This window comes from Genypterus blacodes, unplaced genomic scaffold, assembly GCF_046128005.1.
Source record: "Genypterus blacodes isolate CSIRO-AG114 ecotype Tasmania unplaced genomic scaffold, CSIRO-AGI_Gbla_v1 ptg000133l_1, whole genome shotgun sequence".
Classification (NCBI taxonomy): domain Eukaryota; kingdom Metazoa; phylum Chordata; class Actinopteri; order Ophidiiformes; family Ophidiidae; genus Genypterus; species Genypterus blacodes.
In genome coordinates, this window is record NW_027466935.1 from 2,053,347 (window position 1) to 2,067,157 (window position 13,811).

At 48.9% G+C, this 13,811-nt stretch overlaps 1 protein-coding gene across 3 annotated transcripts in view; it reads left to right on the forward strand.

Annotated features, from left to right (window-relative positions):
- The window catches only part of ric1 (RIC1 homolog, RAB6A GEF complex partner 1), a 28,513-nt gene that overhangs the window by 11,704 nt on the left and 2,998 nt on the right, over nucleotides 1-13,811 (forward strand). For 2 of the 3 annotated variants that reach the window (XM_076164022.1, XM_076164023.1), the window contains 23 exons: nucleotides 2,158-2,237; nucleotides 3,282-3,389; nucleotides 4,696-4,841; nucleotides 4,996-5,132; nucleotides 6,318-6,409; nucleotides 6,818-6,906; nucleotides 7,537-7,681; nucleotides 7,953-8,001; nucleotides 8,181-8,363; nucleotides 8,460-8,681; nucleotides 8,789-8,827; nucleotides 9,188-9,298; nucleotides 9,640-9,729; nucleotides 9,827-9,987; nucleotides 10,796-10,934; nucleotides 11,051-11,167; nucleotides 11,305-11,712; nucleotides 11,821-12,132; nucleotides 12,230-12,388; nucleotides 12,509-12,645; nucleotides 12,876-13,156; nucleotides 13,241-13,456; nucleotides 13,552-13,726. In XM_076164022.1, coding sequence (XP_076020137.1) covers nucleotides 2,158-2,237; nucleotides 3,282-3,389; nucleotides 4,696-4,841; nucleotides 4,996-5,132; nucleotides 6,318-6,409; nucleotides 6,818-6,906; nucleotides 7,537-7,681; nucleotides 7,953-8,001; nucleotides 8,181-8,363; nucleotides 8,460-8,681; nucleotides 8,789-8,827; nucleotides 9,188-9,298; nucleotides 9,640-9,729; nucleotides 9,827-9,987; nucleotides 10,796-10,934; nucleotides 11,051-11,167; nucleotides 11,305-11,712; nucleotides 11,821-12,132; nucleotides 12,230-12,388; nucleotides 12,509-12,645; nucleotides 12,876-13,156; nucleotides 13,241-13,456; nucleotides 13,552-13,726 — 3,596 coding nt within the window. The remainder of the gene's footprint in view (nucleotides 1-2,157; nucleotides 2,238-3,281; nucleotides 3,390-4,695; nucleotides 4,842-4,995; nucleotides 5,133-6,317; nucleotides 6,410-6,817; nucleotides 6,907-7,536; nucleotides 7,682-7,952; nucleotides 8,002-8,180; nucleotides 8,364-8,459; nucleotides 8,682-8,788; nucleotides 8,828-9,187; nucleotides 9,299-9,639; nucleotides 9,730-9,826; nucleotides 9,988-10,795; nucleotides 10,935-11,050; nucleotides 11,168-11,304; nucleotides 11,713-11,820; nucleotides 12,133-12,229; nucleotides 12,389-12,508; nucleotides 12,646-12,875; nucleotides 13,157-13,240; nucleotides 13,457-13,551; nucleotides 13,727-13,811) is intronic. The other variant, XM_076164024.1, reaches the window with a different exon arrangement.

Consider the following 13,811-nt stretch of genomic DNA (forward strand, 5'->3'; position numbering starts at 1 on the left):
ATCTTTGCTGCCGGGCTTCCACCACCCCATGTGCTCTAAAGTGTGTGACAGCTCCAGGCTCTCACTCCAAACTGCAGGAAACCAGCCGCCTGCGCTCTGTCATTTATCCATACGCCTCCATGGAAAGTGTTTAATCATAAGGACGGGAACAGAAATGCAAATCATAGGCAATTTGCGAATTGGCAGTGCTTCCAAATGATGTGGCGGGAATTCAGCTCGCAGCTAATCAGTGGATCCTCAAATGTTTCTGTGTTTCTCTCGAGCCAGCAGTGACAACCAAGTGGGTACTTATGAGAGAAATGTTCTTTTACTGACTTCTGGAAGTGAATAGTCCTTACAAATGTCATCTTTGTATTATTATGATGGTGCTAAGCAGTTATCTAATGTTGAATAAGGATGGGACCTTTCTCTCTCTCTCTCTCACCTTGTCACCCAACTCCTGGATGGCCGACGACTGATGCTAAGAGGGAGATGTGGAGAGATATTTGTCCCCTCTGGGTGTCATTGAGATCCAAAAGAATAGCTTGAAGTGGTCTCCTGAGCCCTGTGTGCTCGCGTGCTTCCTCTCTTCCTCACAGCTTGTTCCAGTGACAGAACTTGTCTGTTGTCGTGTTCGGTTTATGTGCTTCCGACTCTTAGCATCATAATTAATTACCTGCATCAGAATGTGTCGTCTCGGCATAAATGTCTTCGCTGCGTCTCTCTCGTCGCATGCCTACCAAACACACGGCCTCCCAAACGGTGCAAGCTAAATCCTGTGGCACCCTCTCTTCTTCATGTCTTATGAAACAGAGGTGCATAACACAGTTGTATGATTAAAAGTTGTATTTGTCGCTGAAGTATTGTAGATTAGAACCCATCAGCAGTTTAGTAGATGTGATGAGTGAAGCAGGCCTGTGTTTGGCTCCAGCTTCTCTCTCCCTGGCTGCCGTTGCTCTTTTCCAGCCAAACTTCCCATCGATCCGTCTCCCATCCCAGTCGCTCGCTGCGCTTTTCACACTTTTGGTTTCTTCTTCTGCTGCGGTGCTGCGTTGGCCGGCTACCAAGGGCGCTTTCTTACCAACTTTACCTCCAACATCCCCCATAACCATTAAGCACAACTCCACGTAACACTGTGAAGAGTGACAGTGGGTTTTATATCGACGCTTTGGTTTCTCGGCAAATCTGTAGTGAGGGAGAAGCACAGCCGGCGTGACACAATGGCGCATTTTTGCTGACGGAAGAGTCTAGATCAAGTGTCGTCTAATGTTACACGGTTGTTTTCACTTCAGCAGTAACCCTACGTGTGTGTGTGTGTGTGCTCCTCCTCAGGTTCACACATTGTGCCTAGATTAAGGCCAATGCACGCTCACAATAGTGTGTTTTAATAATTCCCTCTTTTTTAAGTTGAAACTGGGTGGAGCTAAGATTGGAATTCAGGGCGTCACCGGTCTCTGTTTAGAAGTCAAATAAATATAAAGTGTTTGGTTTAGCCGAGGCAGAGCGTCAATCAGTGCAGCCTGTGAGCTGCCAATCAAGCTGGTAAATGAGGGCTAATCAGGCGGCTTAAGTGGGAACACCTGTGGGAGCGGCTTTATAAATACACCACTCTGAGTAAACCATAAAAGACAAACCATAAATTAAATCCACTCTTCTTCATGGTTTGCTTAGGTGACGCCACTCATCCTGTGCCAGCAAATACTTCAACCATGACTTATTTTGAATGGCATTCTTCCGAGGCAATATAGCAAACAAAAGATTTGAATTTGAATGCAACACACCCACGATTGATTTGCTGTTATTTGAGACTCTGAATTTAAAGGTGGAGCTGGCTGGTGATCATTCTTCCTCTCCTCTCTCCTCTACGTAATGCATAAGGACTCCTAGATGCTAATGGTGGAAGCTAATGGTAACCATTAACTACACTGTGCATCTCATCTCTTCATCCCTCTTTGTAATGGCCTCATTAGACTGGGTTTTGTTTACAGATGAACCATTTTTGCTCCTCTTCTCACTGTAGCTCACTGTCCTGCTCTGAAAACACAATTCTGTCTCTCTGGCTATGAATCATGCAGTATTTTCTCTTATCTTTTACTTTCAGTGGCTCTCTGATAACGGCCAAGAGACCAAACAAGTCCAAGATGTTTTGACGGTAATTATCTTGTCTCTCCTTTTCAGGCTGCCAAAGGCTACATTCTCTTGTTTGACGTGCTCGGCGGAGGGGATGACAAATACCTCTACGAGCCTGTCTACCCAAAGTAAGAACAACACACACACACACACACACATACACACATGACATTAAAGCTTGTAAACAAAACAGCTTCAGTTTATACAAGTTTTCCTTTTTGGCATGCCTTCATCTTATCTTTGATAGGAAACCTGCGTGTGTCACTTAGTGCCGATCATAAATGAACCATATGAGAATTTCAAGCGATTGGCTGGGCCACAACGGGTGGGGGGGGGGTCATTTTAGAGACACCTCTGCCCTCCTTTCCTGTCTGGACGACTACAATGAGAGTAAATGCAGGATGTAGTCCAAACAAGTCCCGGGCAGTCGTCCAGATGACGTCAAACGTGTCAAGAGAGGAAAAGAGGCAGCGTGGATTATATTGGAGTGTGTGTGTGTGTGTGTGTGTGTGTGTGTGTGTGTGTGTGTGTGTGTGTGTGTGTGTGTGTGTGTGTGTGTGTGTGTGTGTGTGTGTGTGTGTGTGTGTGTGTGAAAGCCTGTATGACTCATAAGTAATACTATCTGGTGGTGAGGTGAAGATGTTCTGACTTCACACAAAGCTCAAGAGCACTGGGGTAATCTGATGAGGGGGATTTAAGGATTTTCCATTCAGTCACGTTAAAACATCGCTTTCCATTAGAGCAAATTAACTACACACTCACATGTTGCATCAGACTCATGAGTATGCATGAGTACAGCATGGAGTCATTAGTATGCACGCTCACATGTCGCTGCATGGTGCGTCTCCTATAAAATGATGGAAAGGTTTTACTTTTATGCCAATAATCTGATGCTGAGATGGCAAATGGTTATCCTGAATTTGTGTGTATGTGTGTGTTCATTCCTTCATTCCCAGACAGCATACCAGCAGCAGGGGGGCATGTCCGGGCATATTGAGTGATCCCTATCAGACTATGTTGGAAGAAAAAAAAAGCTTTAATCAAACATAAAACATCCTGACACACACAACCGCTGAGTTTTATTGAACATTGCAGCGTTCCCATTGTTCTCTTCCATCAGTTAAGATCAATATTTTGTTTGATTGTGTTTGTGTGTGTGTGTGTGTGCGCAGAGGGAGTCCTCGTGTGAAGGTGACGCCAGGTTACAAGGAGGAGCAATGTGCCCCCGCTTTGACTCTGGAGATGAAGAAGCCTGTGGATCTGGAGGCTCCCATCACCAGGTAACACGTCTACCTGTCTGCCCCTCACACCTCTGTCTCTCTTTGAATCATCACACACCCCCCCACACACACACACACACACCTGTACAAGTGCAGATTCACATTACAAATGACATCTGGTTGGGTTTTGCTCTCACTGTTGGCAAGTGGAAATTTAAGGAATTTCCGTGGCTGTAAGTGATCCGCCTCTTTGTGTATCTTTCAAAGCTCAAAATAACGGGCCGAACAATACCGCTCTTTCCCCTCGCGGAAAGTTGGTATTTTGGCGGCGAGAGACGGAGCAGAAAGCGCAGCGTCTCCAGCTCTACCGCCTTACTATTTTCGTCGCTGAAAAGAGCAATTTAGCAAATCTTCCCAGGGCAGAGGAGCGACTGGGGTCATGGGTTCACATTTTAGTGGCGATGGTGGAAAAGAAGGAAGAGTTTCGGCTGTAGTGTGGATGAGACAGAGGAGTTGAGTGTTGAATTTAATGTATTTTTCAGAGAGTTCGCCCAAAGGCATCTGCACTAATGTGTCACAGCGTGTGTCACTGTCATGGCGTCCACATGGCCAAAGGGCGTCTCTCCCCTCTTGTTGTTCTTCTTCACGTTCCCTATTATCAAGGCCTGCATCCTCCAACTTCACGTCTTTGTTTGCAGACTGACGAGCCCCCCTCCCCAAGTCTTTCCACTCATCTGTCGCTTTGTTTTTCTCGTGTTTCCTTATTCAGTCTCTTTCAGTTCCTTTCTGCTCCTCCGCCACGTCTCCGCTGCCGTTCCCTCGCTCGGCGGAGATTAGCGAGTTGTCAAGTCTGTTGGCATTTCCAAGAGGCGCAGCTTGATTGTGCAGGTCGCGAGTGGGCGTCTCCGGCTGTGGATGTACAGTAAAGCGGCGGCGCCTCCTGCACAGTGAAAGTCCATTCTGTCATTCTGCTATTTCCCCCTTTAATTTCTCCACTTGATGGTTCCTGCTTTGCTCCTCTCGTTTCTCCGTCTCAGACATCCCGTATTTTGTGGAAGACAATGTGTTGCTTTATGGGTTTGAGACACACACACTCTTGCTGACACTGACACTGACACACACACACACACACACACTGTTGTTCCTTCCCTCATGTAGCTGGTATTTGACAGTCAGGCTTGGCACGGGCAGCTACATGGCCTCATCACAGCTGGACGATGACTAGTCGCACTGTTTTCTAACACGCCGCTGTTGTTTTCCTCCTCCCACCTTCCTTACCTGCCTCCTCTGCTGTTTCCGTTTCTTCCTTTCCTTCTTTTAAATGTCTCTTCCCCTCCTTTCTCCCTCCCTCCCTCCCTCCCGCCAGCCTGCAGTCCCTCCAGGAGGACTTGCTGGTGTGTACAGCAGACGGCTACCTGCACATCCTGCACTGGGATGGACTCGGCAGCAATGGACGCAAAGCCATCAGCCTCACCAGCATCCCCTTCTCTCTGGACCTGCAGTCTGCCAGAGGTTAGCGCATACATCCAGACATACACACACACGCACCTCTGTTCATTGTTCTAATGTCGTCGGTTAACTTTCCCAGCCCTGTACTTGCTCCACCTGACAAAATACATCTAACATGCGTGCCTGTGTGTGTGTGTGTGTATGTGTGTGTGTGTAGGTGGTCCCTCTCTGGACCTGGAAGGAGTGTATATCCGTTGCATGGAGTACTGCCTGACCCTGAACGGCTTTGCTGTGGTGCTGAGTGACGGTCGCCTGGGGTTTATCACGCCACTCAGCAGCACCATCACTGCAGATGTAAGGACACAGACACACACACACACACACTCTCAAAGCAAACACACAGCTTACTGAAGGGTGAAAAGGATGACGGCGAATGTGAGGATGTACACACAAACCTTATGAATGGTGATGGCGCTACAGGACTATAGGCTTTTCGAGGGCGAGACTCAAACAGTTCTGTCATTCTCTCCAGCAGATGGTTAGATTATGAAATCTAACAAAATAGTAAGCGTCTCCTGTCTCTGATTTAACTCAATTGTATTGCTCAATTTATATGCAAATAAGCGTGAATCATCTCGTGACAGGGAAGCGACCCGAGATTATTTTTAGGAGAAACGCCGACTTATACAATGATTGCCCTGTTTTCAGATAACAACACTTTTGTTTATGCAGAGACATTGAATGCTCTGCACCGTTTGGGAATTATGATCCGTTATCTCGCTGTATTTGTGGGTCTCTATCCAGAGGAAAAGTACGGCTGAAGTTAACAATTAGCTTGAAGATTGACGAGCTTTGGACGGCGTCGCTGCTGCTCTTAGTGAGGTTTGATTTATCTCCGCCTCATTCGCTTTGGGTTTTCCCTGAAGTATCGAGATGAGTAAAGAGGAAATGCATGCCCTGCAGTCGTATATCCAACAACAATGTTCTGTGGTTTTTCTATTGACCATACAAGGCCTGCATGTATAAATGTGCCACAGCCTGATCAACTCCTAACTGCTGAGTCTGTAGAGATCCACAAATACAGCCAGAGTCAAGCAGCCGCCCGTCATTCCAAATGTGTCTGGATACATGGTTGTGAAATTGAAAGCTTGCTGTTTTTGTGTGTGTGTGTGTGTGTGTGTGTGTGTGTGTGTGTGTGTGTGTGTGTGTGTGTGTGTGTGTGTGTGTGTGTGTGTGTGTGTGTGTGTGTGTGTGTGTGTGTGTGTGTGTGTGTGTGTGTGTGTGTGTGTGTGTGTGTGTGTGTGTGTGTGTGTGTGTGTGTGTGTGTGTGTGTGTGTGTGTGTGTGTGTGTGTGTGTGTCACCACTGCTTGTGTAATGAAAACAGTGTGAAACATTCCGCATTGACAGCACATGAATATGAAATGGAAATGTTCTGATAAAAATGACAAATTTGGATCCAGATTACCCTCCGCTGACCTGAAAGCCGGCCCCATCATACATGTGTAACTGTGTGTGTGTGTGTGTGTGTGTGTGCGCAGCAATTGCAGGGCGTCTGGGCAGCAGATGTGACCGATGGCACCTGTGTGGCTGTCAACAACAAGTACAGACTGATGGCATTTGGCTGTGCCAGGTACGTGTGTGTGTGTGTGTGTATGTGTATGTGTGTGTGAACAACTATCTGTCTCGTTTCCCTATATATTTACAACACAGTGTTGGGAAGACAACCTGGGCATGTGTCTGTTTGCATCCGCGTGTGATGGTGATTGACAGGCGACGACTCCGTGTGTGCAGTGTGAGAATGTGTCGCCCTGTGTTTGCCGAGGCTTCCTTGTGTGTGCTTGTCAGAAGCGCCGCGTGGATTTGGCAATGTGCCAGTTTGGCTGCGCTTTCTCTCCCTCGCTCGCCCCTGACCCCTTTCTCCATCTTTGTCTGCATGTTAACACACACAAATATAACATGAATAACCTGTTGTAGAGGTACTGTGTGTTTATGTGTATGTGTGTGTGTGTGTGTGTGTGTGTGTGTGTTCTCCTTTCAGTGGCTCAGTGCTGGTGTATATGATTGACACCACAACAGGATCCATGCAGCTCTCACACAAGCTGGAGCTCACCCCAAAACACTACCCAGGTATCACCCTCACAGAAGGGACCTCTCCCTCTCTCTCCCTCTCTTCTCTTCCTCTCTCCCCCTCTCTTTTTCTCTGCCTCCCAGCTCTATTCTCGACTTCACACAGCTTATCGTCATACGCACATAACACACATTCCTCAGTGGGGTCGCTCACCTCGGGCAGTCTTGTCTTTTGGTTGCACTGGTGTGTGTGTTCCCTTAGTTTACCTCTGCCTCAGTCACACTGGTATGATTAGGGCATAGACCAGAGCTCCCCCTAGTGGCTGACACCACACAGTTGGTTTCCATGATGAATCTGAAGATAAGAACGTCTGTCATAGTCGCAGACACACACTGATCGATTATTTTATGCAAGCAACAAATTATTTGGATTCTTTGATTGTCATTGGTGGATTGCATTTTCCTCATATTTTCCTATCACATTTTCTTATTGAATTTGAGCTTTTGCCAGTGATAATGTCTATCATCCCGATAGTACACACAGTTAATACAATAACAGTTCACCAATGAGCTAAGCAACCAAATGATCACAAACCCTTTGCAAAAATGTCATAATCTAAGCAATACACCCATGCTGGAGGCTTTGATGTGAAACGCTAAACTGCTTTTCTGGATTGGGTTCCTTTTCAGACATCTACAACAAGACTGGTGCAGTCAAACTGATCTGCTGGTCGCCAGACTGCAGCGTTGCCATGGTTACCTGGGAGTGCGGTGGCCTGTCGCTGTGGAGTGTCTTCGGCGCGCACCTCATCTGCACTTTGGGAGAGGACTTTGCGTGAGTGATCACACTAATATGAACACGCACTCGGCCTCGTTTCATGAATATTGGACCTTTTATATGAGCCTCTCTCTCTCTCTCTCTCTCTCTCTCTCTCTCTCTCTCTCTCTCTCTCTCTCTCTCTCTCTCTCTCTCTCTCTCTCTCTCTCTCTCTCTCTCTCTCTCTCTCTCTCTCTCTCTCTCTCTCTCTCTCTCTCTCTCTCTCTCTCTCTCTCTCTCTCTCTCTCTCTGTCACTCTCTGTGTTTCCCTGTGTTGCCCTCCTCTCAGGTATCGTTCAGATGGTACAAAGAAGGACCCCATTAAAATCAGCTCTATGGTGAGCCATGTTAATGTCCTTCCTCAGTTAAAGACATGTGATCACTCTGGTCCAGCTCCCTGAAATCAAATGACATGCAATTAAAGATTACTGTTGTTTTCTTAAAGATCCACTCCGCTTAACCTTTGTCACCCAACTGCGTGAAATATGTGCCTCATTGTGTATTTGGCCCGTCTCAGAGCTGGGGAGCAGAGGGCTACAACCTATGGGTGATCCCTCACAAACCAGAGAAGAGGAAACAGGAGGAACAGCTGGAGGAGGGGGAGGAGGTGGAGATGGTTGAACCTCCTCCCCCCTCCCTGCAGGCCGGCATACTGCAGTTCCAGTTTATCAAGAGCGCCCTCACGGTCAACCCCTGCACGGTGAGCAGCTGGTCGGACGCATTCCATCCCTTTTCCGTACATGTACATACAAGCACGGACACACACGTAAACCTTTCCCCTCTCTGCTTTGTACAGAGTAACCAGGAGCAGGTGTTACTCCATGGTGAAGACCGCCTCTACCTGACCTGCGGTGACCCCACGCAGGTCCACAGCACCGCCGACACACACAACACACACGCCCACGCACACATACACCCGCACGACGACAGCCCGCCGCACCGCCCCCCCAGCCCCGACTCCTCTCTCTCTCAGGGACTCAGCACTTTACTGGGACACAAGCACTGGCACGTGGTCCAGGTGAGGGACACACACAGGTCATCAACATGGACACACGCAGTTAACATCTGGTTCTTGTACTTGAATGAATAACAGCACATTTCTCCTTACATTTTTATTTTCTGTAGATACACAGCACATACCTAGAGAGCAACTGGCCCATACGGGTAAGTGCAGTAAAGCAGAGTGTGTGTGAGTTCCTGTTCATGCAGTCTGTGTGTCACCAGATTCAGGGATGTGCATTAAAATGTGTTTACTGGACTGTAATGAGTGTTAATATGATGTCACACATCAGAGTATGTGCAGTTCTAATGTTATCTCGACCATGTGTGCTCAACCTGAGAGATGCCTTTATAAAACGGCCATGTTTGCTGAGTCAACTCATTACGCTGAGAACACAAGTGTGTGTACATAACCCACATGTGTCATTATAGCAGGTGTGTGAGCTTTGTGTCGGCCCTCTGTAGACAGTAGTGTAAACAGTAATTTACATATTTACATTTAAGTGTGTGTGTGTGTGTGTTAAGTTTGCAGCCATAGACTCGGCGGGCCAATGCATGGCTGTAGCAGGGAGGCGGGGCTTTGCACACTACTCCTTATTCACCAGGAAATGGAAGCTGTTTGGAAATATCACTCAGGTATGTCATTCTCTGGATTAGAGGAGTACGAACATTACCAAAGTTACTCAAAACATGTATTACTTCATGATTGTTGTTGAGAAATAACAAATGAACTATTCTGAGCAGCGTCCATGCTTAGAATGGATGATTAATGCCTCATGTAAGGAAACTAGGTCACTGCAGCTGCAAAAGTAACAACTCAGCATAATAAGGATTGTTTATATTTACCAAGGGGGAAAATAAAATCTCTGACCTTCCTTAATAAAACCCTTACGGCCTCTGTCCAGTTTTTTGTGTTAATTTCAAAAACATTCGCCTGTTTGCATTCTGATTTCATTTCTTTCCTTCCTCGCCTCCAGGAGCAGAACATGACAGTAACAGGAGGTCTGGCTTGGTGGAACGACTTTGTGGTGGTGTCCTGTTACAATTTCATCGACCAACAAGAAGAGGTGAGACTGCAACAAGGCGCAGTAGATGAAGTCGTGATATGTCATCGCGTTCGTCTCGTCCGATCTAACCTGTCCCCTCTCCTTCCGTCCCCTCTAGCTGAGGCTCTACCTGCGGTCATCCAACCTGGACAACGCCTTCGCCTCGGTCACCAAGCTGCACTCGGACACGCTGCTGCTCAACGTCTTCAGAGACATGGTCATCCTGTTCAGAGCCAACTGCTCCATCGGCCTCTATAGCATCGAGAGGAGGAATGATGGGTAGGCCACAGTCACACAGCTCATCTCTGACCTTCATGTTTGCTCAGGGATAATCCTGTTTGGCTGTATTTTTTAACACTTTGCCCAGCAGCTGTGATGAGTTGTGACCTTTTTTCAAAATCCAATTTCCACTGTGACATCAGGGAGGCTAAAGTGAACCAAATTCGTAACAATAGAATGTCCAATTTAATTTTGAATCGAATGTTGGCCAAAGTTCTCCACTGTGACAAAATGAAATCTGAGCGCCGGCTGAAAGAATAACAGCAGGGTGATGCTGTGTAAATTATTGAAACGGTTGCGTAACGTAACTACCTAGCAGCTTGGCTCTGGCTCCGGTCTTGTGAGATAAGAGTGTGTGATTTGCAGTGTGGTCATAGTGGAGCTGACGCCGGCCTTTCCAAAGTGGTATGCTGCGGTTCAAGCTAAGGTTTCTTCACTTTACACTCTGAGCAGCTGCGGGGAAATCACTGGCACCCGCGGCCAAACTGGTGTTCAACTATGAAGTGGCTCAGCTGCCTGTTCAATCAGGGGGGAAAAGAGGGTTTGAGTGAAATTAAAGACCTCATGACCATCACCTGACACAAGTGGGCCTCAGATTAACATCTAGTCTGTGCTTGGTTGAGTATTTCTATGGAGCTCAGGTTTTATTTGAGGGATTTCCCAGGCAAGTATTAGATTCTTTACCAACAACAGTGCTGGAAAAGGCTTATGGTTGTCAGATTATTATCACGTTAGACTTATCATATCATATTTCAACTGTTATTTATGTGTGTTTATGTGTGTTTATGTGTCTTATGTGTCTTTCCAGTCCAAACCCATCAGCTAGTGTGGAGCTGCTGCAGGAGGTGTCCATGTCTCGCTACATCCCTCACCCCGCCCTCGTGGTCTCCGTCACGCTCACGTCTGTGCGCACGGAGACCGGCATCACACTCAAGGCCCCGCAGCAGGTAAACACAGGGAGCCGGTCCCTTACACAACACACACGCACAGACACACACATTCACATTGACCTTTTGTCTGCGTGTATGTCTAATGCATTTTTGTGTGCTTGTATCCGTTGCAGGCTTGCATGGCGGAGAGCATCATGTTGAACCTGGCTGGCCAGTTGATCATGCTGCAGAGGGACTGCTCAGGTCCACAGGTACGAGAGAAGGAGACGCCAGGCAACAACAAGAAGCTGGTGAGTTTAGAATTAAGCTTGATATAGGGAAAAACTGAAATTCATGACAGATCAGATTTAAGAAGCATGTGTCATTGTCATAACTAGAGACAGCTACTGAGCCCCTTTGTCTCTCTCTCTCCCTCTTTGTCCCCTAGCTTCCATTTTGTCCGCCGGTGGTGCTGGCCCAGTGCGTGGAGAACGTGTGGACCACCTGTCCCTCCAACAGGAAGAAGCGCCACCTGCTGGAGGCCCTGTGGCTGTCCTGCGGCGAGGCGGGCATGAAAGTCTGGCTGCCGCTGTTCCCGCGCGACCACCGCAAGCCGCACTCCTTCCTCTCCAGGCGCATCATGCTGCCCTTCCACATCAACATCTACCCCCTCGCCGTGCTGTTCGAGGACGCCCTGGTGCTGGGGGCCACCAACGAGACGGTGCTGTACGACGGGCTGCAGGGAGCCGCTGAGCCACTGGAGGCGCTGTTCCCGTACTGCACCGTGGAGAGGACCTCTCAGATCTACCTCCACCACATCCTCCGACAGCTGCTGGTTCGCAACCTGGGCGAGCAGGTGAGAGGAAGCTCCTTAGTCTGCTGCTGCGTGTGTGTGTGTGTCAGGGTGCGTCTATGTTTGTGTCACAGACTGAATCTCTTCTTCTTCCTCTTCCCTCTCCTCCAGGCGTTGATGCTGGCTCAGTCCTGCGCCTCCCTCCCTTACTTCCCCCACGTCATGGAGCTGATGGTGCACGTGGTGCTTGAGGAAGAGGCCACGTCCAGGGAGCCCATCCCCGACCCCCTGCTGCCCACCGTGGCCAAGTTCATCACAGAGTTTCCCCTCTTCCTCCAGACCATCGTCCACTGTGCAAGGAAGACGGAGTACGCCCTGTGGAACTACCTGTTTGCCGCCGTGGGGAACCCCAAGGATCTGTTCGAGGAGTGTCTCATGGCTCAGGATCTGGACACGGCAGCCTCGTATCTCATTATATTGCAGGTACTGGCCGCCATTCTTCATGACCATGGGTTGGTTGCCATAGTCACCACGCGTGCCTGAACGACGCTCTGCTCTGTTTCTTTGTCTCTCTCTAAAGAACATGGAGGTGCCAGCGGTGAGCAGGCAACACGCCACTCTGCTCTTCAACACGGCCCTGGAGCAGGGGAAGTGGGACCTCTGTCGCCACATGATCCGCTTCCTCAAGGCCATCGGATCTGGGGAGATGGATACTCCGCCCCCAACGCCCACCACTCAGGTGAAGCTCCTTAGAGCTCCTCACTGCTCCTCACCGCCTTCTCTCCTCCTCGCTCAACAGTCGCATGTCCACTTCAAAGTCGCTCACAAGCTGTGTGTGTGTGTGTCTGTTTGTTTGCAGGAACCAAGTTCAACTGGAGGTTTTGAGTTTTTCAGAAATCGTAGCATCAGCTTGTCTCAGTCAGCAGACTGCATCGCCACGGGAAAGTTCAACCTGCAGAAGACCTTCAGCATGCCAAGCGGACCCTCGTCTAAAGGGTATGGAGACACACACACACACACACACACACACACACACACACACACACACACACACACACACACACACACACACACACACACACACACACACACACACACACACACACACACACACACACACACACACACACACACACACACAGTGAGTGACTCAGTCCTTATTTACATGCAGTATAAATGTGACCACATTGTCGTTCTCTCTCACCTCCTGCTTGGACCCCTGCCAGTCGTGAGATGGAGTGTGCAGAGAACATGTATATCGACTTGATGCTGTGGCGTCACGCCCGTCACCTCCTGGAGCAGGTGCGCCTCCGTGACCTCGGGTGCTTCTCCGCTCAGCTGGGCTTCGAGCTCATCGGCTGGCTGTGCCGGGAGAGAAACCGCGTGGCTCGTGTTGAGGACTTTGTCATGGCGTTAAAGAGGCTCCATAAAGACTTCCTCTGGCCCTTCCCTGTTATTCCTGTGGGCAGCCTCAGCTCGCCGCTGAAGAACGGGCAATGTCGCACTGGTGAGTGGCACAGGAACTGGTTTTGTTGCTTCATTATCCTGGACTTTATCTCATTGTTCTTCTCTCTGCTGCTCCTCTCCAAAGTCCTGGGCACACGGCTGTTGAAGTCCCAGTCAGACGAGGGGAGTTTGTTGAACAGCGATATGGACACGGCGCCGCCTCAAGCTCCGCCCGCTAACCATACGTGGCTGGGCGAGATCAGGCCTATGGCAAAGGACATGGAGACGGTGTCCTCTGCTCACTCGCACCAACACGCGCCGCAGACACACGACGCCTTCCTGTCCCCGCTCACCAACAAAGGTAACAAAACCTTGAAGAAAATGAAGCATTGTCCGTTTTTGTCCTCTTCCTCTTCTGCCTTTTTCACGTTTTCCTTCCTCTTCCTCCCTCTCCAGCAGAGGAGTACAGCATTGGCTCGGCCACGGACCTGACGGAGACCAGCTCGGTGGTGGACGGGGACTGGATGATGGACGAGAACTCCTCCACTCTGAGCCTGAGCCAGGCCGAGCTGGAGCACATCTCCATGGAGCTCGCCAACAAGGGCCCACACAAGTCCCAGGTTCAGCTCAGGTCAGCCTCCAAGAGCCGACGTCACTTCCTGCATTACAGCTTTGTCTACTGTTACTGATCAAACTGTCACTATTAATAACAAGAT